The following is a 26,660-nucleotide window of genomic DNA, read 5'->3' as shown; positions in this document are numbered from 1 at the left end:
AAAGACTAAGGGGCAGATAATAGTTGTCCCTGGACTTGGCATTGTACGCCGGTCCGAATCAAACACTTGGGGGCGGAGGTCCCTGGACGCGGCATAGTACGCCAATCCGAATCAAAGACTCAGGGGGCAGATAATAATTGTCTCTGGACTTGGCATGGCACGCCAGTTCGAATCAAAGACTGTAGGGCGCAATTCCTGGATGTAGCGTGTTGGGCAGTCCTAAAAATGAAAAAGGGGCAAGTCCTCGATGCGGCGTTTGGGCCAATCCGAAAAATGTAAAGGGCATGAATGTGTGTCCTAATTAACACTTGGGGGCAACCTAAGCAAGGAAAGAGCTAAGTATCCCTGAGGACCAGCAGTACTTGGGAGCAAGATGATATTCGGATCCAATAGTTACATTTGTTAGTTGATCCCTGGCTTGTTTTACCAAACCAGCCGACATCAACTTGGGGGCATGCGAATATAACAAATAGTCATATACAGATACTCGGTATTTGGTCAAAAGGAAAGAGTGGATTATGAGGAAAATGGTGACTGGCGTTCATAGAGATGGAAGGTGTTCTCATATCACAATATATTCGTTTTTAAAATAATTTGTTCAAACGTGGAAACATATAAGAAGGGGCTTTCTTTTAAGGGGATGGTTTTCTATGGAGCTTTTCCTGATTCGAAAACTTATAGTAACCTTCTTAAGTTAATGCTTAAGCTTAGGAAAGTGCGAGAAGTTTCAGTCATTTTCAATGAGATGGTAAAAAATGAGTTTATTCCCACTCACGAAAACTGTAGCGCTGCAGTTGCGCTTTACGTGGATATTGGTGATCCTGATATGGCTATAAAAGTTTGGAAATGCATGCTTGAGAATGAAATGACGCCTGGTTGGGAGATAGCTGGCAAGTACGCAGAAGATATGATAGAGAGGGGAATGAAGTTGCACTCTAAAACTTTGTCCAAGTTGAAATAGAGCCTTACGCAATTGGGCAAGGCATATGCTTACGATGAACTATTAAGGAAATGGAAGTCTAATGCTCATTAGCCCAACTGATGGCACTTTTGTAAAATACATAGGTTCAGATTTTGTTATAGTGGGTTTTGGTCATATATGTTCCTCAGTCTTTGTCATGTTCCTCATGACAAAGACTTCAAGTTTGCAGATGAACAGACAATAAGATATTCAAAGTCCTACCCAGTGTATGGTATTTTCTTATCCTTATGCATAGTGACATATTTTGGAGCAGTTTGTCATGATTGGTATTTCTGGCTTTGTTGGTACATGTTGTCCTTCTCACTTCCCCATTTCCTCGAAGGAAACTTCTTCAGATGTTAGTGTTTAACATTATAACTTGGTTGTTGATTTCCTTCCGTCTTCATAGTTATATTAGTATCTGTTTTAACAGGCAAAGGGTCTTCTAATTTGTTGTCTCCTTAGCTTTCTAATGCATAATACACAATTCTAATGCATCATATTTTGATTGCATCTCATAAATGTATCCACATACTTTTTTCATTATTTTTCTGACTGATGTTCTGCTTTAAACATATTCCATTTAAAGATATGAAAGGAAGCATGATTTGTCACATACCCTGGCGAGAGTCTCCAGGTCTTAACTGTGTATAACATTCTATGTTTCAGTTTATATGGTCACTCCTATATGAATCAACTAAATAATTTCTTCGAGTATTTGAATTGAGTGGTTCCTTCATTTGTTTACATTTATATTATGATTGATTACTGAATGTTTGCACATCTGACGAATATGGGCTAAAATATATAGCTTTACCCGTATTATGAACTCCTTATTTAATCTGAACTCTTAAATTCTGAGACCTCGTTAAGAGACTATAAAATCATTCAAATTGTAAGAATGTCAGATATACAAGCCAGTGCATCAATGTAATGGAAACACAGTCCATGAATATAAATGGATGAAAGCACTTGTATGTATACATCTATTATTATGTAAGTATTATGGTTCACAGGGCTTGGAACCGGGTCTCACGTTTCTTTTCTTGATCATTTTCTGTAGCTAGTTTACAGTGAAACTGATAACTTAGAGAATCCGAATAGAAGAGTCACCTGCATAGAATTTTTAGTTATGTCAAACTTTATGGTCTCTTGAATCAAATACTTCATTGGGCTCTTGTAAGGATTCGTGTTTGCTTCTATGCCTATTCCTAACAGCCAAGCTGATGTAGTCCTCAGCACTCCGCCTTTCATTGCCAAAAGATCTAAATTTTGATGACTAGTAAATAGATCATGTCATGGGTTGAAGAAGCAATTAGTAAAGGGATGTGGGAACTCCTTTTCAAAAGGATTGCATGTGCAAGTTTTACCAATTCAGTAACACTCTGACCACAATTAGCTTATCGTTTACTCATTAATTTTTCTGCAACATGAGAAGTTGTTAGATAGAGTCCCCATTGAGTTAGCTCATTGTTATTGAAATGAGACAACAGAATAGCTGGTCTTTTATCTCAGCTATGTAAGATCACTGCTTGTTCCTACTTTATTCCCTGTGTGAATGCTACCCCACATTTCATTTCTTTAGCAATGTGAGGGTAATAAATAAGTTGGTCTTGTGCAATCATATGAAGATAGTAGCATCACACTAGTCTTGTGAGGGACGTTCTCTTTCAAGGCTGTTATTTGCTTCCTGTGACTTAACTAATTCTCTAGCTGCTAGTAAAAAATGTTGTTAAGTGATAATAGATAATTTTGTGTGGAGCTGGAATACTTGGTAAAAAAGAACTGTTGTTGTTAATGTAAATTGCATTTCAGGTAAGTTTGGTATTAGGAATGAAGATAAGTGTACCGTGATAGAATTTGTGGAAGTGGAAATAGTAAAACGAACTCTGGCTTCTTGGCACCACGGGCCAAATTAACGGTCCGCGGTACCAAGATGGGGCAATTGTTATGGCCTTATTTAGGCCTATGAGGCCCATAAGTCCGAAAGAGGAGGCCCATAGGACAAGAGTATAAAAAGAAAAAGAGGAGTGAAGAAGTGGAGGGGGATAAAAGAGGAAGGCTAGAGATTTTTTAGGTCGTAACACCTGGCATCCACAACATAATATTTATCTACATCAAAAAAACTATTTGTTAGCTTTGAAAGAAAATCTAGATTCAATGATAAACAAATATAAATGTAATATACTTTCTGGTACATATAATTTGTCTGCTCTTGTTAATGCGGAAGTCAAAATACGTGTGGTATACATTTATAAACTGGGCCATTTGAAGTAGTGAAGCGGTTGGGCTTGTTGCAAACGGGTCGGGTTTGATATTACCCAAGTCCTGACATAACAAATCCAAAACTTAAAAAAAACAACCAACGACCTCTTTTATTTTTCTTCACTCTGAAACCCAGAAAAATGGCAGTTCCTGCTTCACTCTCCTCCCTCCACTTCCCATCCTTAACAACACCATCTCCAACACGTGCTCTTTATTACTCTTACATCAACAAACCGACCCGACCCATCTACCCATCCACCCATCACTTCTCTTTCAGACATACAACCATAAACGCTATTGAAGAACGGGGTCGAGAGAATGTAAACGAGATTATTGAAGAAGTAGAAGAAGAGAAAACAGTGGAACCTTCTTCTTCTTCTTCCCCACCACCACCTGAAGTTCAAGAAAGTAAGAAGTCTGATGATTTGTGGAGTGGAGTAGCAGAGGAGATAAAAGAGATTGAATGGCCAGGGTTTAATAAGGTTCTTGGGATAACGGGAGTTGTTTTAGGTGTTATAGCTGGGTCTAGTGTAGTATTGCTTACTGTTAATGCTATTTTAGCTGAGTTGTCTGATCGTGTTTTTGTTGGTCGAGGTGTACAAGATTTCTTTGGCTAATAATAGCAAAGCCTTTTCCCTTTCCTAGTCCAAAAACCCCTCATTTTTTGTTTCGCAATGTTTGATCTTATAACTTTCTCCATCTTTAATAGTTTTACAGATTTAGGTAATCATACCATATTGGATGAGCCAACGAGCTGCAATTTGTATGAAGAATGTGTTGCCAGTTTGCCACTTGCCCAACATGAAAGCTACATGGCTAGCTCATTTAAACCGCATTATACACGTAGTAAAGATGAAAAAAAGGCCACTGATAATATCCTTACCAAAATATCCTCTCTAGGGTGTCTCTTTTTTTCCGAAAATCCAAATTTTCGAATTCCCATCCGATATTTTTCTGATTTTGGCAATGATATTTGTGTTCGATATCCAATATCTGATTTTTCCGAAAAATAATTGGATCGGAATTGGTTGTGTTTTCAAAATCCAATCCGATCCGATTTCCAATTAATTCCCGAATTTTTAACATATAGCGGTCTATTTCATATAGTTACTAAATTGAAACTACATATAGTTTACAAACCAAATAAATATCTTAAAGAAGTAGAACATTGTCTCTCTCATAACTTCAAGAAATTAATATTGTCATTCTAGTACATATTTCAATTTATCCCATATTTCTATTTACTGAATTAATGCATTAACATGAAGAATTTTTTTACTGAATGAATATGTTAAAATGTCTAAGTTGTTTACTGAATTAATACATTTCAAAATGATTGATAAATGAATGTATTAAGTGGATAAAAAATAGTTATTCTAAAAGAGAATCCGATTATATATTTCAAATTTCTGATTTATTTTCATATTATGCGGATTCCAAAAATTCTGAAAATTTTCCGATTTTCCGAACTTTTCGAATTTGGAAAAAAAATTGTCATACGAAAAATAATTGGATCAACCCCACAATGCCAGAAAAACCGACGATCTTCATAAGCTACAATGGCTTTGAACAAATGTGAAGGGTAGTTTCTAGCCTCAGCTTCTGCTTTCTCAGAGGAAACAATGAGATCATGCCAGCGTTGAGGAAAGTCTGGTGGTAAGAGATTGAAAACAAGTCTAAGGAGTAGAAAAATGACAATGTATATACATGCAAGTAGTTTCTCTGGGGAGAAAAAATGGTTCGTTAAATGGTCATGAAAAGAGTATGACGAAATGCCTAAAAGAAGAAGTGATCGTTTGGAAGTTTGTCTAGAGAATATTGGGAATGAAATTTTGGCTTTCTTGGAATGCTTTGAGGTGCAGGTGTTACTGATGAGGTTAATTCTTGGGGTAATGTTGGTGAGTTGAAGAAGATGGGCAGAGACCCAAGCCATGCTATACTATGTTAGAGATTTCACTATGCCAACTATGAATTTAGATAGAGTTGTATAAACTTTGTAATAGTTAAATATGAAATGCACATGAAACTTCAAATACTAGTATACTGGTATGGAGTGGGGGCGTGAGTGGATAGGGAGAAATTGAGATTGTGTGGAGAGGGACGAAGAGAAGAGAAGAGATAATGAATGAGGACAGACAGAAAGAAACCAACCAATTTACAATTTGGGTCACATCCCCCATTCGCCCCAGAACATTCCCTCCGCTCCCTTGGTCAGCTGCTACATAATAACATGAAGTATGGACGTTAAGTTGTAACATTTTCAAGTGAGCGGAGTGAACGTTCTGAGCCGAGTGGGAGTATGTGGACAAAAAATTATTTGGTTGGTTTATGTCTATTCTCATTTTTTGTCTCTTCTCTTCGTCCCTATGCTCTCCACGCCCTCTCAATCTCTCGACTGCAATCTCTCCCTCTCCCCTCTCACTCTTCCCTCTCCCTATCCCTCTCCAATACACTTAAATTGATTATCATAAAATTAGAAAAAAAGATCGCGGTTGGCACTAACTGCACAATATTACATTTCGGAATTTGGATTTTGAAGAATGCATATAAATGTTTTAGTGGAAGGTTACAACTTGTTTGTTAGCTTAAAATAGAAACGGTAATTTCATAAACGAGAAAATTTATTTTATTGTAAAATTACAAGGAATCGAGAATTATATGAAAGTGACTAAACAGAGAGAAAAAAAAAAGAAAAAAAAAAAAAAAAAAATGCTATCAACGGGCTTGGAGGCGAACACCACACTCTTGTATGAACTTATTTATGGCTATTTTTTTATTGAGATCAATCAAAGACACTAGAGATATATAAGCTACTAGAATCTTGTATGGTTTCTCTCCAAAGTGTCAACATATAAAGGACTTTATAAATATTATACTCTTTCCCACTATTATAGTCTTGTTGTGAAAAATCAGTTCGTTTCTAGCCCTCCATAGACAAAATGTAACCTCTGAGAAATTCCTCGCACAAAAATAGAATTTTGTTATTGTATCAATTTAAAGAATCTCAACATTTACCACTACAATTAATAATAGCAAAGCCTTTTCCCTTTCCTGTTCCAAAGAAATATTCTTTGGATTTAGTTACTTATATTCCATGTGTCAGTTTTCTCCAACATCTCATATGAATCTTTCATATTTCTATAACCCATCATTTTTTGTTTCGCAATGTTTGATCTTATCACTTTCTCCATCTTTAATAGTTTTATAGATTTAGGTAGTCATACCATATTGGATGAGCCAACGAGCTGCAATTTGTATGAAGAATGTGCTGCCACTTGCCCAACATGACAGCTACATGGCTACCTCATTTAAACCGCATTATACACGTAGTAATTAGTAAAGATGAAGAAAAGGTAATTGATAATATCCTTAACAAAATATCCTCTCTAAGGGTGTCTTTTTTTTTTTTTTTTTTTGAAAACCCAATTTTTCCGAATTCCGATATGATATTTTTCTGATTTTGGCAATGATATTTGTGTTCCGATATCCGATATCCGATTTTTCCGAAAAATAATTAGATCAGAATTGGATGTGTTTTCAAAATCCGATCCGATCCGATTTCCGATTAATTTCCGAATTTTTAATATATAGCGGTCTATTTCATATAGTTACTAAATTAAAACTACATATAATTTACAAACCAAATAAATACCCTAAAGAAGTAGAACATTGTCTCTCTCACAACTTCAAAAAATTAATATTGTTATTCTAGTACATGTTTCAATTTATCCCATATTCCTATTTACTGAATTAATGCATTAACACGAAGAATTTTTTTACTGAATGAATGTGTTAAAATGTCTAAATTGTTTACTGAATTAATACATTTCAAAATGATTGATAAATGAATGTATTAAGTGGATAAAAAATAGTTATTCTAAAAGAGAATCCGATTATATATTTCAAATTTCCGATTTATTTTCATATTATGCGGATTCCAAAAATTCTGAAAATTTTCCGATTTTCCGAACTTTTCGAATTTGGAAAAAAATTGTCATTCGAAAAATAATTGGATCCGATTTGGAAAGGATATTGCCATCCGAAAAAAATTGAATTTTTTTTCCGAAAACCCTTTATTCGATCCCATCCGATTCAAAGTCACCCCTAATCCTCTCATACTCCTCAGTTGTACAATAACAGCAACAAGTCCTAGACAAATCCCAGAGATACGAATAATCATTAGGGCATCTCCAATGGGGGTGTAAACCGTATAGAGTGGAAACTTTACACCCAAAATATCAACAAATTATTTCCAATGGGGGTGTTATACCGTATGTAATAGAGTATTAGTTGATATAGGGGGTGGGGAATTTCTCATCTCTCGCTATCAGGCTATCAGCTAATAAAAAACCCGGGCGACACTCGAACAGACGTCTGAGTAAACAAAAATCCGGACGTCACTTGGAGTGTCGTCCCTATCTATTTTTAAAGTCACAATTTGAAAATTTAAAACTTGGATGACACTTCAAACGAAGTCTCTCTTTAATTAAACTTTTTTACACTTCAAGTGACCCGTCCCTCTTTAATTTAATTTAACTTAAAGTGTCGTCCGAGTTTAAAATTAAACTTTTTACACTTCTCTATTAGAAATAGAGAGTGGATATTTATGGACTCTACCATAATTTACAATTAGAGTTGTAAAATCCTAATGACACCAAGATGAGGCTTAATTTTACACCCCCTACTGGAGATGCTCTCTCACTCGCAAATTTTCTATGCCAGGTGACCAGGTCAACCTGTTTAATAAAAAAAATTATAAATTATGACGTCATCGGTTCATCCCACTAATCGACGAGTTATAAAACTAGGAAAACTCTCTCTCCCTCTCTCTCGCAGATCTGCAAAGTAGAAAGAATTTATAGGCATGGCATCAGCACCAGACCATTTATTCGCACTGCGAAACAGCTTCTATTTAGGTGCATACCAAGCAGCGATCAACTTAAGCACAAGTCTCAACAATCTATCCGAAGAAGATTCCATCGAAAAAGATTCTCTCGTTTTCAGATCTTACGTTGCCATCGGCGCTCCCGAGGTTTCAATTTCAATTTCTCTTTCTCGATCTCATTTCGTCAATTTCTCATATGAATATGATTCAATACATTTTATTTTATTTTATTTCATTCGCAGCTTGTGATTGGTGAAATCGATTCTTCAAAACCTACTGCTCTCCAAGCAGTGAAACTACTCGCTTTATATCTTCATCGTCCTGAAAACAAGGTGTTGATTTGTTAGATCTGAGAATTTATATTTGTTATTTTATAAAGAGAGTGTTGGTTGAGATTTTTTTGTTTTTTATAGGAGACGGTGATTACGAGTCTTAAAGAGTGGTTGAGTGATGCAGCTATTGGGAGTAATCCTGTTTTAAGGTTGATTGCTGGGGTTGTTTATATGCATGAGCAGGATTATAATGAGGCTTTGAAACATACTCATTCTGGTGGCACTATGGAGTTGTAAGTCTCTATTTAATCGTTTTCATTGCACATTGGTTATAGTTTTGGAGAATTGATTAGTTGCTTTTTTTTCATAGGAAAATAACTCGCGCAAGTTATTTCTAAATGTTACGTATGGAATGCCCAGCTTAATCTTTCTTCGATTATTCTATTTGTTGGGACTTGGGTAGATAGTATATTTTCAATTAAATGAATTTGGATCAACACATTCCCCTATGTTCTCTATTAAGCCATTATTTTTTATGATTTCCATTTAATTTATAGACACGAATAATGGAATTCATACTTTCGTATAGAAGAATCTGTTGACACATAGATTTGGGTAATAATAGTTTGCCACACTTTGATTGTTTTTACTGAGATGTGAGATAATATACGTGTGACTTGATTTTGTACGAAGCAGGGGCGGATCCAAGAATTTTAAACTGGGGGGATGTACTGAAGTTAAACTTAAAAAATTGTAACAATGTCCCACCAAAAACTATATAGGCATCATTTTCGTTTTAATTTCCGACAAACATCATACTAAAAAGTAATCATTTTCATTATACTATTCAAAATGAACAAAAATAAATGTTTTCACATAGACACATACTCACAATAGATCTTGACAAGTATAACAAAAGACATCTAAAAAGTAAAACATGATATTAATGAAATCGTGACTTGCGAGGTTTCTTATCAAATTCATCTATTACTAACTCTATATCGACTTTCGTTAGCAAATTCCGTTTCAATGTATATAACCATACAATCCGCAAGAAACTCGTCATCCATTTTGTTACGGAGTCGTGTTTTGACAAGTTTCATAGCTGAAAAGGCTCGTTCAGCAGTCGCTGTGGAGATAAGAAGAGTCAAGACAAGACGAATCAATCTATCAATCAAATGATAAATAGTTGACTTTCTTGTTTCAATTAAAGCTCGACATAACTCATAAATGGTAGACAATTTATGAAAACAAAGATGACGAGTCACATCAAGTTTATAATGTTGTAGTTGACTTCTCAAAATAAGTATCTCCTGCTTCGTGAAGACTTCACAATAATATTTCTCGGCGAGCTTGCAAATATCATCAATATAAAAGTGCTTAAAAACATCTTTCGGGTCCAAAGCCGAACTAAAAGAAAGAAACTCCATTGCCTCTTCAGAGAATCTACTCTTCAACTCTACCAACTGGTAATCTATTACAACATTGAATATATCAACGTGGTAGTGATGCTCAATTGTAATACAATCATTATGTTGGCAACAACGACGTGTACTCGTCATATGACGAGAGCTCATATTAGAAATATTAATATCATGCTTCTTGCAAAAAGAAATCACATCCCCAAGGAAACTATCCCAACTTGTTTCTCTAAACTCTTGAAGAAGTTTCTTCGTACTTAAGACTAAACCCATGGCATTTAGAATGTCTTGAGACTTCCCTTGCAAGACTTTACATAGTACATTTGTGATTTCTATAGTCTTATGCAATAAATGAAACATAAAGACAAATTCAAAGTCTCTCATAGCAACATAAGAACTCTTAGCTTCCCACGCATGGTGTTACTAGACCCATTCTTCATGATGAGTTCAAGAACCGTACAAATTGCATCATACATCTCCTTCAAGCTACAAATGGATTCATAGTGAGAACTCAATTGAGTTTCTTCAGTTCGTTCCAATGTACAAACTTGATTAGCACCTCGCCTACTATTAAGCTCACTAATTGCTAACAAGTTTTCAATTTCCTCTTTTCAAGTTTTCTCCAACTCTTTCTTCCTTTTAGGCGGAACATGGAGATTAACATTGGATGCCAACTTTGAAAATAATAAACCAAGCATCGGAAACATCTTTAGAAGCCGCAACTAATGCAAATTGTAGTTGATGCGCAAAACAATGTACATAATATGCATAAAGACACTCTTTAAGAGATAGTGTTTGTAATCCATTCTATTGACCACCGCATGTTACTAGCACCATCATAACCTTGGTCTCTCATATTTCCAATAAGTAAATTCTTACTAGCAAGAACTTTGGAAATCTCTTTTTTCAAAGTTAATACACAAGTGTCTTCAACACCAACAATAGCAAAAAACCTTTCTCTAACAAAACCATCACGATTAACAAATCTTATAATAATTGTCATTTGCTCTCTCCGTGAATTATCTTGTGCTTCGTCTACAAGGATACAAAACTTTGCATCGCCAACATCTTCATGTATTTTCTTTCTCACATTTTCGGCAAAAGTGCTTTTTGAATACATTGCAAGGAAGCTTCCACAATTCTTTGATTTCTTTGACTTATCACGGCCTCTAAAAGAGTGCAAGCATCCGAATATATTGAACAACATTTCGGAGTAGGATCCGATTATTTGCAATCGCTTCATTAGAAAGTCTATTGATAACACTATCTATATGTCGAGAAGGATTAATTAGATTCTCACAATATAATGTTGCCGACCTATGTGGAGAACAAAGACCACCTTCATGTTTCAAAAAGAACATTGCTTCCCACTATTAACTTATCTCAAATTTTGAGACCCATCAATTGTAAACACCGGATGCTTCGGAGGATTTGTTTCAAAGAGAAAACAATAGAAACAATATGCTCTATCTTTGTGGAGTGAGTACTCTAGCCAAGGAAATAGTTTGTACCAATTAGCGTTGAACCGATGTCCTTGCTTTCCAAACATAATCAATGGATAATCTTTTTCGTTCTTATGAGCCGGTTGATAAGGTCCCATTCTAAGATAAACTACTCAGATTTCATCACGTTTATTAAGCGGGTATTTATATATAGCAATCCGTATACCCGGATCGCGATTCAAATGGAGAAGTGACATCAATTTCCATAGTTATAACTTCTTGAGCTTTGCAAGAATGTTCAACTCCGACTCTTTGGACTCGAGGAGAAGATTCAACTCTTTCAATTTCGACAACTTGAACTTTGGTAGGACGTTGCTCATCGCATCAAGTTTTGAAGTATCAAGAAGTTTTGAAGTATCAAGAATAGATGTTGAAGTTTCACCACTTTCCAGTTTATCATCTTTTCGTTTATAGAACGATAGAAGAGTTAATGGTTTTTTGGGCGCTTGATGATGTGACATTGTAATCTAAGATATTAAATAATTATCATTGGGCGTTATCACATCATCCACACAATCCAAAATTTCTAATGCATAAAAACAAAATCCAATTCAAACAAATAGTTCTATTGGTGTCACTAAATTCCTAGACAAATAAACGAATTCATATAAACAATTTAAATAAATTGGTGTTTTAACTAAACTAATGTCTAATGCACAAACATTTAAACAAATAAACAAATATCATAATAAGTTAATAAATTGAGAATAATTGAACTAAATTTTTTACCTTATGAGATTAATAAGAGTTTGCAAGAGTTGAAGAAGTGAAGAACCGAAGAAAGAAATAAGCAAATACTCCCAAGAGGCCAATAGCGAGGAAGAAGAACCGAGAGTGTGACTGTGTGAGATACTACCCGTCACCCGAGAGTTACCGGACACCGGAGAGTCCAGACTTCAGAAGTTCAGAGTTAACCGAGAGAGGAGAGTTTCTCTCTGTTCGTTGGTATTTCTAATTTCTTAGTTTCTAAGTGACTGGGCTTAATGAGTCAATGGGCTGGGCTTAGTTTGTTGACCTTAAGATTCTATTTTGAAATTTGAACACTACTACTTTTTTTTTTTACCAAAGCTTGGGTGTGCTGCAGCCCACCCCTGGATCCGCCCCTGGTACGAAGGGAGTGAGCATATTCCAAAAGTTTTAAGCCACTCAACGTACTCCTCATGTTAGCATTTAAATATTTGTCTGACTTTCTTCAGTTTGAAGTTAGTTATGATAGGTGTTGAAGTTTCGTAACGCAATGATTTTTTTTTTGGCTAAAAGTGATAATGTGTACCTTTGATTTTCAGAAATCTTGAAAGCATCATAACTTCTGATCCATGATTAAATTTTTGTTAAAATTGATATATAAGGAAAAACATTGATGAACAACTGACACTACGGATAATTTTATTTGTTTTGTCTTGGAAAATTGCATCATAAGGCATGCCATTATGTTTTGGCATGTCATCTGTCCTAGAGCAAAAGAAGGCTGTGCATGTCAGTGTATGGTGAGCCCATATACTTCAATATGGTCTCATATTGTGTCAGATGCTTCAGATTCTAGTATTCAATACACATCCATGTCTTATTGAGGTTTTGTCTTTCTGTATCTGGTAACATTGGCGTTACAAGCATGTAAACCCATGTAAGGGCCTTGTTAATACGTGCTGAAAGCACATTGATACATGTTGCAGACACTCCAGCATGTAAAGGTTATTATTTATTTATGAATGTAATGGAGAGTGGTTAGGCAAGGCAACTGCTATTGTGAACGAAGGCAAGATCGCACTGCTTTGAAATTGAGAATTTTATTGTTATAAAGGATTCTTTCCTATTAGCTTTTCGGACCTTATCAACATATGGCTTCTTTCTTGCAGGCATGCATTGAATGTTCAGATATTCCTTAAGATGCACAGGTCAGATTATGCTGAGAAACAACTAAAGATTATGCAGCAGATTGATGAGGATCATACCCTAACTCAACTTGCAAATGCATGGCTAAACTTGGCAGTGGTAAAAGCTCTTGTCCCTAACTGCTTGTATGGGAAAGTGAATTACTTTTTGCTTTAATAATAGTTTTGTTCTGTGATATTAGGGTGGTTCGAAGATTCAAGAAGCATTGCTCATCTTCCAAGACTTCTCTGAGAAGTTTCAAATGACAGCGCTGATTCTGAATGGAAAGGCTGTCTGCAATATGCATATGGGACACTTTGACGAAGCTGAACATCTGTTGTTGGACGCATTAAACATGGTATCCTACAGATTTCCATTAAGTTTGATGCTTGGTTATATTTTTTCATGGATTGTTGTATTTTTTCCCCTTAATGTTGGAACAGCATTGCTGAAGCAGTTACATTTTTTATTAGTAAAAAAGTGTCTTGGTGTTGTTGGTTACCCAGGATGCAAAGGATCCTGAAACTCTTGCCAATTTGATTGTATGCAGTCTCCACCTTGGTAGACCATCATCTCGTTACCTCAGGTAAAGATCGAATATGCTTTATATTTCTTCTGTAATTCTTTTGCCCTTTCAGTTGGCTGCGAAGTTCTATGTGTAGTTGTGTACTGTACTTTCTGATCTGTGATTGGACTCCTTCACTTTTTTGTGAAAGGGAGGGGTTGGCAGCAGTTTGTCATAGGAATTTTCTTTTCTCTAAAAAAAAAATTAACTTTCTGATCAATAAGTTCTATTTCCCATTAATGAATTTATTTGGATTAAACACAATCAGTAGAGGGTATATTCCCATATGCATGGCAACTTAGACATTCCAACTAGGTTGGCACCTTTAATAAACCACTGTCACTTCCCATCCCACCTCTTACTTACTTGGCAAAGCAATAGGGAAGCCTGGAGCATCCAAATTAAAAAACAACTTAACAACACGTTGGAACCCCAGTTAGACACCAACTCATCAAGTTTTGGCCCTCTAAATGTACCAATTCCTGAAGCCCTATTAAAAATAAAAGTTTGTCGCGAGTTATCTGGTGCACGTTGCTTTCTGTCAATTTTTTTTTTTAGTTAACTAGGATTACCCCCCACCCACCCCACTGGATGAGAAATTAGGGTCTCCCCCCCACCCCCCCAATTTACAGCCAAGTCAACTTGAGTTGACTGTTAACTTTGTTGTATGTAATTTGCCCCCCCTTTTTTTCATCCTAAATGATTGCTTTCGAATTGTGATCCTCTAGCCACTTTACCTTTGAAATTGGTTGATTGGTGATCGAACTCATCATTTCGAAGTTTGTTTTTGCAGTCAATTGAAGCTCTCACATCCTGCGCACATGCTTGTCAAACGTATATCGTCTGCTGAAGAGAACTTTGAAAGAGCTGTTCAAACCGTCGCTTGATTGTTATTATGACTGGTTTGCTATAGACATGTCTATTATTCATGCCTTTTTTCATTTGAACTTTGACATAGCTAGTTTCATGTTGGTCAACTGTTCCTCTAGTAATGGTTGCTCTTTTATTCGTTATTTGGGTAATTAACCCAATGAGAATGATGGATTGGTTTACGAGGTTAATATGAGTTGTGCGACCAGATCAGATGATGATGCAGAAAAAGGTTGTCGATGTCTTGCCAGATTACCATGCTAGGAACTTCCAGAGAATTATGCACAAGGTTAATCGTGTCATACTTCAAATTTTAATATTTTGAAAGGTGTGTCCGATTTGTTTGCAATGTATGAAAATTGCACTTTTTGATGATAATTTGTTATTTTCTGTCCACAATTTGGTATGGCATCTGTGATTCTCGTGATTCTATTCCGGAAAATCCATCCTTTCTTCTGCAAGTGGCAAAACAGTACATTAGATAGGTAGCTTTTGTTTGTTCGTGTGGACCAGTTAGACCTTCAGAGTCTTTCTGGTACATTCTTTACCCTCAATGCTTTCATATTTCACGTTTAGACAATCACGTTGGATTCAACTCATTCAAAGATTGAAAACAAAAGGAAATTGAATGGGTGCTCTGACAAATTTGATTGGTTGCATTTGTAAGCATATGCATATATATATGGCCATAATAATACTGTTTAACTGTTGGTGTAGGTCCAACTCGAGATGAAATGCACACAGCACACCTACCTGTAATTGAATTGAACAATTAAACACGCCATCTGCTTTCATTATGATTCATGAACAGTTACTATGATTCATGAACAGTTGAATCTTGAATCATCTAATATACATTGTATTATTGATCGTGTTCTGTACTTTTATGAACCAATATATATGATAAATGATAATTATTATTTGAAAAGTTATTATGTACTTTTGTACAAAGGATTGTACTTTGGCACATTTTTCATTCTTATAGTTGCACATAGCACACTGTTATTTCTTTATGTATGAAATTTACACGCCGTAACATGGCGTGAATGGATGACAAGTTGGCAACCTTGAATGTTAGCAGTTAGCACCATCTGTATGGAGACATGTTTCTCAACAACAATGTAAAAACATTCATAACCAAAGTCGTCTAAATCTCCACTGGTTGCTAATCTTGTGAGTAAATTTGTATTTTTTTAGCTTTTCGACAACACACTGGAGTGCTGGAACTAGAACCATTTAGAGGCCTACACATCAGTTCAAACTTCAAACCACGTATGTCCTAATACCTAACATGAGAGCTGTCTCTAAATTGGACAAATTCCCGTTCTCAAAAATGAGAAATTAGGGGAAAAAAAAGAAGAAGAAAGAAAAAGAGTGGTCCCGGGATCAAGAGTCATTTTCGATTTTTAACTATTCTTCTGGCAAGATCAAGAAGAACAGCAGGTAATACGGGTGCAATAATTTGAAGGTACGGTTTTCTGGATGACCTACATACCCCATTTCACGAGGCTCTTACTGTGGATTCCAGACTGCATTTCTGGAACTCTGGATGACCTACTCAGTACTCGCCCCATTAAAGGACTGTCAGAACTCAGTGAATCCTTGCTTGCAGCATGGATGAAAACCAAGTCCAAAATGCAATCAACAACGGTACAAGATTATCGTTGGCCACTTGGCCCTCAATCCATCAGATGAAACCCAACACTAAGCCCGTACAGAATAAAGCTATAAAAGGAATGAGTCTAGTTGGGATTAGGGCTGGGAATGGTACGGGATCAATCCGAATCCGATCCATATCCGAATTCATTTTTATCTGAATAGACCATATCCGAATCTAAATTATCCGACCCAAATATCTAAAAAACCCGAACTATTTTAACAAGATTCATATTTTGATGTCTAAAAATAAGTTATATTTTACATTTATATATGAAAATCATTAAAATAGTATATTTTTTTGTGTGTTTTAGTGGATATGGATATCGAAATCCGACCCGAATCTGGATATGGTAAAGAGTTTTGAGTGAGAATCCGATTCGAACCCGCTCCATTTACTGTTTTAGTTGGGATTTGTAAGGTTTAAAATGTTGAATTTATCAAATGCCGACTCCTGGAATATTAACAAACACTGTTGCAAATATAGGTGACTGGTCCGATATTCGATTGGATCTGGGTCATTCAGATTACAGATTCTTTGCTCAGAGACCATATCGACTTTGGCATAGACCTTGATTTCGTTCAAATGTTGAAACTTTAGTCAAAAAAATTCGGTTTTGCAAGTATTGGGAATGAAAGATGCCTCATGTGTCGACTAGCAAAGTCGGTAAAATCTTTGGATAAGGATACCAGAGGTTTGGGGGTCGAATTCCGCCAGCATCAAAGAGTTATTAATCTCATTTAAAATATATTTGCCTCACGTGTCGACACGGTTTAGAGAAAAAGTGCTCGAAAAGTCGAAAGTATCAAAATTTAGGAATAGATCCGAGTTGGATTTATTCAAATCTCGGAAAATTTGAGGCACTTTGGGTCTGTACTCTGGACTATGGCAGGGATAGGTCGGATATGGTTATATTCGAATCTAAATAGTTTCATAATATCTAAACCCGATCCGAACCCATTATATCCGACTAACCCGATTGGATAATACTAAAAAAAAAAAAAAACCCAAAAAAATATCCGAATCAAAACAAGAAAACGGATATAAAAACCGACTCGAACTAATTGGGTTTGGGTCAGATTCGGGTCAAACCCGACCCGATTCCCTGCCCTCTGGACTCATTTTAGATTCTAGAATCTAGACCATAATTACGGATTTGATCACGGGTCAGACCCGAGTCCATTTTGGTGGTTTTAAATTTTAAAGATGCCCTGAGGCCTGAACGGTCATGATCACTTGATGGACTTTTGTATGATGAGTCATGACACACAAGGAAACAAAGAGAGATCCCAATAAAGTAAAAGTGAATCCTCTCTTTCATCATCATAAAAACTGATCACACAGTACTCATTGTTTACTGCAAAAATCAACTAAATTTCATATGAGTAAATGTGATTCCCCGTGACCCATAACCTGCACAAAAGTTAAAAGCTAAAGATAAATAGATCACTACTTCTTTACTACTTTCATCACTCTCTTGTCTCATCTTTGCCTCTTCCTATAATTACACTCAAGTGACTCAACCCATCAACTTTCTCCTTCCCTTCAAATAAAGGCAACTTCTTGCACTCTTGTTAAGAAGCTACTACAGAAAAAAATGCCTAGTGCAGGTTCATATTTGAGACAAATAAGTGGTAGAGATGGTTGGATGTCTTCTTCAAAGAGATGGAGTAGTAGCAATAACAAGTGTAATGCAGGTGGAGGTGGGGGCTGTGATATGAAAGGAATTTGAAACACATGCAAGGTTTTAATTACATGTATGGTGATGAGAATGGGGGTGGTATGAATGGTTATGTAATGAAGAAGAGAGTTATGGTTGTTGTAGATCAGTCGTCATGTTCCAAACATGCCATGATGTGGGCACTCACTCATCTTACCAACAAGGGTGATCTGCTTACTCTACTTCACATTATACCTCCTCAAACTGGTCTTGAGAAGGGAGTGTCTGATTCTTCTTCTACTTACCTTGCTAACTCTCTTGGGACCCTTTGCAAGGCCTCTAAACCTGAGGTAATTTTGTATGAATAGCCTTTTTTCGACTCATTATATACAAAATCTCAAAACCATGGTGAAAAAATTTGCTTATGTATTTATTTTAATAAATTAAATAGTGTCTTGTTTGGTTGATGTAATAATCAGGTTGAAGTGGAGGCATTAGTGATACAGGGACCAAAACTAGCCACAGTGATGAGCCAGGTGAAGAAACTTGAAGTATCTGTCCTTGTGTTGGGTCAGAAGAAGCCTTCCACATTCTTTAGTTGGTGAGTGTATTTATTAAAATTGTAGACCGTCTTTTAATTTCATATTCTATACATTATACATCTTGATCTCTGATCTTGATAATATGTTTGTGATTTGTGATGCAGTTTGTGTATGAGCAGCAGTGAGTATTTTGTGGATCAGTGCATCAACAGTGCAGAATGCTTGACTTTAGGAGTGAGGAAACAAAGTAGAGGCTTGGGTGGATATCTTATCAGCTCTAGATGGCAGAAAGACTTCTGGCTCTTGGCGTGATTGAGATTTCAGAATATGAACTAACTCAAATAAGAATAAGAGAAGGGTTGTGTTGTAAAATGATCTCTGTAGACTGCCCTATACTTCAAATCACTGGTATCATGTGTCAATGTTAGTTGTTATCTGTCTTTTTTCTGACTTTAATTTGTAGTAATTGACTTTGCTGATGGTGAAATTTTTGTGCACACTGCTCACCGATTCTGAAGTTCTGATTCCGGCCATTAAGTATGAATTGACCGGCCCATTATCAAACTTTGCAATTTTAAATAATGTGGACTTGCTGATAGAGAGATTTTTTGTGCACCGTGCCCGCAAAGTTGTATCCTGGATACAAAGTTTTAGGTTCAGACCTCCCCATTACCACCTTAACTGTATCCTGGATTACTTGCCTCTGTGACTCTGTGCAGATGAATGCAATTGTTATTTGGGTAATGAAACACAACACTAGACCCCACTAGTAGCCATTTTTGTGTTGGCTTGCAGTTATCTATACGGGTGGTTCTACACTTCTATATTTAGAATTAGGATTTCTCCCTATGGTGCAATTGGCAGTTGTTGACTTCTTGGTGGATGGAAAAATGGAGTGTCATCAACAACTCACAGCTACACCATTGGTTCTTCATATGGGGTTTTGGGATAAGGTCCTTAGTCTTAGAAATCGGGTTACGTTAGTATTTTTTTGGTAAAGAAAGCAATAGGGACAACCAAATCAGTAGGGGTTCAAAAGCCTAACATCTTTGATGTCGTGTAAATGTCGGATGCACATGTTTATGGATCTTACCTACCTTAGTTTATTAACCTGTATGGATCCGTGAGCCCATACTCGAGGATTCTCACTTTGATTTTTGGCGAGACCGTGAGAGTATCCACCAAAATACAGGTCAAACAATTAATGGACACGAGATGGAATCATGGAAATAATGTAGAAAGCTGGTGATGGGCACGAGAAGGAAACAGTAGAATGAATATCACAGGTTATCACAGCGACAACATGTATGATTTGGGCTCAAGTGCTTCAGAAAATGTTGCATTAGGCCTTAAGTATGCTCTTAGAGCCCACTTCATTCCACACTATCATCAGGACACGGGGTCTTGTACGATACTCGACGATGAACCCATGAGATTTACTAAGGTAGTTGTAGAAAAGTATCGATCAGGTTTGTCAATCAATTACTGGTAGGGTCACAATAGATCATATGATCAATACATTGACATTCTTATCGATGGTTTTGCTTTATCGACTTTAAAGTAAGAGACCATGACTCCATTTGTCATTGCTGAAAATCTAAAGTACTCATTTCTTAAGATTTGAACTCACAATATGGTTTATAAGTCGACAAGTCGTTGCGTCGTTCATGCAACCAAACATGCCTGAACGGCTGAACTACTGCCCCAGAAATGATTTTGGCACAAGGTATGAATTCGGACATATTCAAAATAACTTGTCGGGAACAAAAATATACAGATTCTAGTGCATTAACACTTTGACGTCGGCCAAGAATAAAGATGAAATCTAAGATAAACCAAGCAGGTGAGTGTCGTTGTAGATATAGGAAGAACAAGTGCAAGGAAACCAAGCTTTTGTTGAAATTCTGTTATCTGTTTTTGATAGTGTAAATGGACGTTGATTGATAACGATTAATTAAACAATATATATCTTGTGTCGGTAAGATACTTAGTGAACATATTTTCAAGATTATACTTAGTGTTTACAAATTTGTGGACCAAATGAAATCTTTTAGCAGAATGGAACGGATAAGCCAGGGACAAGGGTTAGGTGGAAGCTTCTTTACAGAAAACTAGAAATATCGCTTTCATATGAACCATGAGTCCATGACACAGCACCCATGCCTTCCCTCCATTGACTCCTTGAACTATACACCTATACATCATGAATGACAACAAAATTTAGATATTCACTCAACTAAACAGGCACAAACGGACTTAACAAGAAAACACTAAATTTTTTAACCAAACCAAAAAAATACCAACCAATTTGAAGAGAAATATCAAATATTTGACATCTAATGACGGTTTTGGATAAACTGTGCCAGATAGCCCACACGACTTTTTCAAAACCGCGCTACTGAAATCCATCTTAAAAGCCCAAGCCCACGTGGTTTTTCAGAAACCGTACGACATCAACTTTCTTCTTTTTTCTCTTTCCAAATCTCTCGTGCGGTTTTCGCAAAAGCCCGTGATTGAAGCCCACACTAGCACATTATTATTGTTAAAAGCGGTGTTAAAAAACAAGATAACCGCAGAGAGAGATTTGATATAACACAAAAATTTGAACCAAATTTGGTGCCGTTTTGTTTTAAATCAATATGTTTTTCTGAAGATGAAAAAACACCAAATTATTGAAATTTTAGTGTTTGATGCTAGGATAGTATCTCACCTAAAATGCTCTAATATGAGAGATCGGCCTAATTTTTTTTTTTTTGACAAGGTCATCATGGTCCAAGTCCAACTGAGATTCCAAAGCCTGTATAAAAACAACGCGGAAGAAACAAGAAAAAAGATCCCTGCTGCTTTCCCGCTTTGTCTACGCGCCATGTCCTTGTTCACCTTTATTTATTTTTTTCTTACTTTAAAAAGAAGGAATAAACAAGTAAGAAATAAAGAAGAAGATCCAGAGATCGCAAACAAACAGGGCAAAGAATAACCCAGCACAAGAGCTCAATCCTCATTTTTCTCTCTGGCAAGGCAATGCATAGAGATCTCCATTCCAAATATTCAGGTCTACTTTTCTCAATCTCTTTCTTATTCATTGTTTCCGTTTTGAATTATTTAACCGTTTGTTATGGGCTTATTCTGTAAATTAATATTTTTTTTATGGTTAGTTGGCTGTTGAATGTTGTTAATAGTGATAGATATTATGTCCTTCTCATTATTAATGGATAATGAAGTTTAAAGATTACTTCTTTGGAGTTGTAATTTTTTTTAAAGTTATTTATTTATTTATTGCCCAGGTCTTTTTTGTGAAACGTGTTGTAGAACATATTGTTTGTAAGACGAGAAGAGGGTGGTGAAAGTTTCAGAATGATAGAGTTGGGCTTTTCTCTATTTAGAGTTCTGACATCAGATGGTTATGGTTCTTTTATCTTGGGATGGTTAGTGGCTGGTTTGTTTGGGATTTCAGCTGTGGTTTATGCGTTTCTTAAGTGGCAGAGAAAGACATCGTTAAATTGGATTAAAGCTGCTGCTTTGGCGAAGAAGAAAGTATGGAAGAAGTTAAAAGTACCCTTGTCATGCCATACATGGGTAGAGGATTTTGCGTATGATGCACAACCATCAACTTGTTGTGTTTGTTTAACTAATCTTCTTAGCCCTCAATCCATGGGTTCAAAGGCGGCATCGAATTCCCCACTCCATCGGTGCTCTGTTTGTGGTGTGGCAGCTCATTTCTATTGTTCCAAGTTTGCGCATAAAGATTGTAAGTGTGTTGCACAAGCCGGATTACCTCATCTGCTACACCATTGGTCAGAGAGATGGATTAAAGTGGATGAAAACACTGAGATGTCTGCATTCTGCAATTATTGTGATGAGCCGTGTGGTATTCCTTTTCTCGATGCTTCTCCTACTTGGCATTGCTTGTGGTGCCAACGACTTATACATGTTAAATGTCATGCCAAAATGTCGAAAGAATCTGGTAATTTGTGTGACTTGGGTTCCCTTAGAAGACTTGTTCTTTCACCCCTCTCTGTGAAGGAAACAGACAAAGGGACAACGGCCGGTGGAGTGCTGAGTTCCATCAAAGAAGAGATTATAGCTTCATCAGTCCGTGGGCAGATAAGAAGAAGGCGTAACCGGAACAAGAATTCTAGTAATCGCTCTAGTTTTGGTGGGAATCCTAATGGTAAAGTGCAGGATGTTCCTGCTACAAATACAGCAATTGGCTATGTGCTTAATGGCCTTGTTGGTTTGGATAAGTCGTGCAAAAATAATAATAACGACAATTTCTTGAAGGAGGGTGGAATTGTACCCAGTGTTAAAGGCACCCAAAATGGGATTATGCAAACAAATGGAAACATGGCCTCCAGCCAAATGAAAAAGTATACGTTAGTGGATCTGCCACAGGATGCGCGACGCTTTTGGTTTTTATCAATACGAAAAGTGGAGCTCAGTATGGGCCTACTCTCCGGAGGAGATTGAACATGCTATTGAACCCTGTACAGGTAAATAACTTAACTTTGTTTGAGCTTTGATGAAGACTTTCAACCAGTAATTAATCTCTCTTTTAAATCATTGTACTGCATATGTTATTTTGACCCAAACTATGATTCCATTTTCGAATGTTTAAAGATTAACTGATATATGGATGGATGGATACAGTTTCATACCCCTAGTATTCTGTTGGATTTATATGGATGCATTCTAATCTATTGTTCTTTAGAATATTTAAAGAGATTCTACTTTCTATTCTAAATTTCTAATTAAGTGGATTTTTGTTGTTTACGGAGCTTTGCATTTGTTTGAGGCTCTAAATTGTTTATCATATCCCTGTTCTGTCCCACTGCAGGTTTTTGAACTAAGTTCCTCTCAGGGTCCAGAGGTTGGTTTGAAGTTATTTGCTTCTGTGCAATATTTTAGAGTTTTGGTCTGTGGTGGAGATGGTACTGTTGCATGGGTTCTTGATGCCATTGAAAGGCAAAATTTTGAATCACCTCCCCTGTTTCTATACTCCCTCTTGGGACAGGCAATGACCTGTCCAGAGTTTTGCAATGGGGAGGGGGATTATCTTCCATTGAGGGAAGAGGGGGCTTAGGAATTCTTCTAGATGACATCAACCATGCAGCAGTGACAATGCTAGATCGCTGGAAGGTTAATATCATAGAAGAAAGTGCTGACCAGGGTCAGACCAAAGAGCAAGCCAAGTTCATGATGAACTATTTAGGTAATTTTTTTTGAAAGAAAGTTGATGTTATTAGTGATTGTTGATTGAATTAGTTGCTAAACCTTTTTTCATTGTATAGGTATTGGATGCGACGCAAAGGTTGCTTACGAGTTTCACTTGACGAGGGAAGAAAGACCTGATAAGTTTTGTAGCCAGGTGATACTCTTGCTTTTGTCGTTGCATCCTTTTTTTTTTTTTTTCCAAAATGCATATAATTAATTAAAGACAGAAAATGCATGTAATGAACTGAAGAGGTTATTTGCCCTACCTCTTGTATGGTTTCATAGGGGGCTTACATTAACAGAAATAATTTCTTAGTAGGTCTGAGGGTCTCCCTAAAGATCCTTAAATAAGATAAGAAGGGTAATACAGTTATTTCAAAAGTCGATAAACTTCAAACACTTTCATAGTGAGTCAAACAACTGTGATTTTTTTTTTGGAAAGGAGAGAAGACTAGGAGAGGGTAATTATTTATTTATTTATTTTATTATTGGTGGGAGTGGGGGACGAATGGATCACGTGGATAAGTCTGAGTTTTTGCAACATGCAATGCCACTATTAAATTCGATATATAGTGTTCCCAGGCATTGTATTTTTTTTTCCTTTGTTAACTTTTATTATAAATTCTGTAATGGTTATTAGTCTTTGTAGATTTTGTGTTGAGAACAACTGAAGAAAGTCCTACACTTTTGGCTTTTGTCATTGTAAAATTATGTGTCTATGTCTATGTGGAAGAATAAAAGGCTTTCACCTCAGCTTTGACTGAAACTGAGGCTCGATTATTGTGGAAATTATCATTTTCATTCCTGTTTAGAACTCAGCTTAAAAAACCAAACATATTTCACCTTATTATTTTGGTTGGAACACCTAGGTCTTTCTTTCCAGTGGCTATGCCCATAATTTATGACGAGAGGGAACGTCTCAGGAGATGTTATTTAAAAGGAAAAATATTACTGCAAAACACCTTTTGCTAACTGATATCTATACTTGACAGTTTGTGAATAAATTGCGATATGCTAAAGAGGGTGCCAAAGATATCATGGATAGAACATGTGCAGACCTACCATGGCAAGTTCAGCTTGAAGTTGATGGGAAATTTGTTAAGATCCCAAAGGTAAGGTTTGCTTTCTCCTTAAAATCATGATATAGCAAGCTAAGTGCTGCACCTTGCAATTCACTAATTCTTGTCATTTTCTTAATGCTTCCAGGACGCAGAGGGTGTTATTGTGCTTAACATTGGCAGCTATATGGGTGGGGTGGATCTTTGGCAAAATGATTATGACCACGATGATGATTTCAATCTTCAGTCAATGCATGATAAAATGCTTGAAGTTGTATGTATATCAGGAGCATGGCACCTTGGAAAACTTCAGGTTTTGCTTCCACTACCTTTTCTGTTCAATGTCCATTTCCTGTGGTTTCGAAGATCTAACTTATATATTTTAAAATGTGGCGAACACAAGCCAACCAACCATACCCTTTTCTAAATTCTACAGATTGTTGAGATTGAGATCTGATTTCTTGGTTTCTATGCACACTCTGTCACTTGTGAGTCGTGAACTAATAAATTTGTGCAAGTATTTGATTATTCATTCCTTGGTCTCTTCTGTAGGTTGGACTATCACAGGCTAGGAGATTAGCCCAAGGGGAAGTTATAAGAATACATGTGTCCACTCCTTTTCCTGTGCAGATAGACGGGGAACCATTCATCCAAAATCCTGGTTGTTTAGAAATAACGCATCATGGACAGGTATAACCATGGAGTTTCAGTTTGACAATATATACGAGCACTGATTCTAAATGCCTTCAGAAGACCTTATTCCTTCAGAAAATACATAATACATGATTTTGACCCAGATGGATGCGATCCATTCTATTGGGTATGTGTCCTGCAACAGACCAGCTCCTTCACGATGTTTCTAATCCTATATACAAGTTAAACGTATAACTGTATATGCACAGTCCATGATTGTTCAATTAGTTAATTTCTTCCACTTTGGTAGATATATTGTAAAAGTAGGATATAATATTGTGAGTCATCCCCATGTAGGTTGTTGCACCCTATAAAACATACTGCTAACTAGGCTTCCAGATCTCATACCGCGTTCATATCGAGAAATGTTACAGTAATGATAATACATTTTGTTGATAGCCAACTTATTTTTCTCCATTGGAAACCTATATTCTTACCTTTGGTTGTGCACTTGATTGTTTGGCAAGACTTTTTTTTTGCTTGTTTGGCAAGACTTAATAGCCGTCTGTTTCATAGGTTTTCATGCTTAGGAGAGCATCGGAAGAGCCCACAGGTCATGCCGCAGCAATCATGACAGAGGTCTTAGTGAATGCCGAGTGCAATGGTCTCATTAATGCAGCCCAAAAGAAATTACTCCTCCAGCAGATGGCCCTTCATCTATCTTGACGGAAACTATCTCATATATGTCTCTTCACTAACAACTCTTTTGATTGCTAAAGAGTAATTTTTCTAACCTTGTAATTTGGGCTGTTCAACTGCTCAAACGGCCTTTTTGTTTGCTTCTTTTGTGAAAAGCTGTTACTGTAAGAGAGAGAGAGAGAGCAATGTATCCTACAGATATAATCATAGGAAGAAAAATGTACTTTTTGCACAGAAACTATGATGTACCATATCCAATTTCATCTTTACTTTTATTTTCCTTCAGAACTCCAACTTAGACATTGCACGATAAGCAACTCGGAAGTTCATTTTCTCTTCTTGGGTTGATATTCTATTAACAAAGTAAGCTTCAGTTTGTAATGCATACTCTGTAGTCTGTACAACTTAGGAGTCAAGTAAATGCAGAAGCATGACCACCTTTTGGCTGCAAACTGTAAGCTCATTCTGAACAAAAGCATGTTTCGTACTAATTGCTTCAAGTCCTGTTGATGAATTTGTGAAGATAAGGCTTGTTACTTATCAGTTCATTAAAACAAGTCAGTGTGAAGTTGCAGGTGGCCAGAGCC

At 36.5% G+C, this 26,660-nt stretch overlaps 4 protein-coding genes across 4 annotated transcripts; all 4 read left to right on the top strand.

Moving 5' to 3' along the window:
• The first annotated feature begins 3,274 nt into the window (after positions 1-3,274).
• SECE1 (secE/sec61-gamma protein transport protein) lies at positions 3,275-3,870 on the top strand. Its single transcript, XM_086603759.1, has one exon. The coding sequence runs from the start codon at positions 3,367-3,369 to the stop codon at positions 3,841-3,843; it is 477 nt and encodes a 158-aa protein (XP_086459885.1). The 5' UTR covers positions 3,275-3,366; the 3' UTR covers positions 3,844-3,870.
• A 4,037-nt stretch (positions 3,871-7,907) lies between these two features.
• LOC147501034 (coatomer subunit epsilon-2-like) lies at positions 7,908-15,012 on the top strand. The gene is made up of 7 exons (XM_086606070.1): positions 7,908-8,258; positions 8,354-8,443; positions 8,525-8,676; positions 13,163-13,298; positions 13,381-13,536; positions 13,685-13,764; positions 14,537-15,012. Exons 1-7 carry the CDS (start codon positions 8,091-8,093, stop codon positions 14,628-14,630), a joined length of 876 nt encoding a protein of 291 aa, XP_086462196.1. The 5' UTR covers positions 7,908-8,090; the 3' UTR covers positions 14,631-15,012.
• Positions 15,013-17,724: 2,712 nt separating this feature from the next.
• On the top strand, positions 17,725-18,959 carry LOC147501033 (Adenine nucleotide alpha hydrolases-like superfamily protein). Its single transcript, XM_086606071.1, is given in 4 exon segments — positions 17,725-17,987; positions 17,990-18,280; positions 18,410-18,531; positions 18,637-18,959. Coding segments are annotated over 4 exon segments (681 nt in total). The 5' UTR covers positions 17,725-17,867; the 3' UTR covers positions 18,785-18,959.
• Positions 18,960-21,385: 2,426 nt separating this feature from the next.
• Positions 21,386-26,353, top strand: DGK2 (diacylglycerol kinase 2). Its single transcript, XM_086606068.1, is given in 10 exon segments — positions 21,386-21,524; positions 21,757-22,871; positions 22,874-22,962; positions 23,307-23,451; positions 23,454-23,681; positions 23,761-23,837; positions 24,676-24,795; positions 24,890-25,054; positions 25,294-25,431; positions 25,951-26,353. Coding segments are annotated over 9 exon segments (2,157 nt in total). The 5' UTR covers positions 21,386-21,524; positions 21,757-21,826; the 3' UTR covers positions 26,101-26,353.
• The last annotated feature ends 307 nt before the right edge of the window (positions 26,354-26,660 follow it).

The sequence above is a fragment of the Coptis chinensis genome, chromosome 4, assembly GCF_015680905.1.
Source record: "Coptis chinensis isolate HL-2020 chromosome 4, ASM1568090v1, whole genome shotgun sequence".
NCBI lineage: Eukaryota > Viridiplantae > Streptophyta > Magnoliopsida > Ranunculales > Ranunculaceae > Coptis > Coptis chinensis.
The sequence above is the reverse complement of the archived record's forward strand: the minus strand, read 5'-3'. Positions and strand labels throughout refer to the sequence as shown.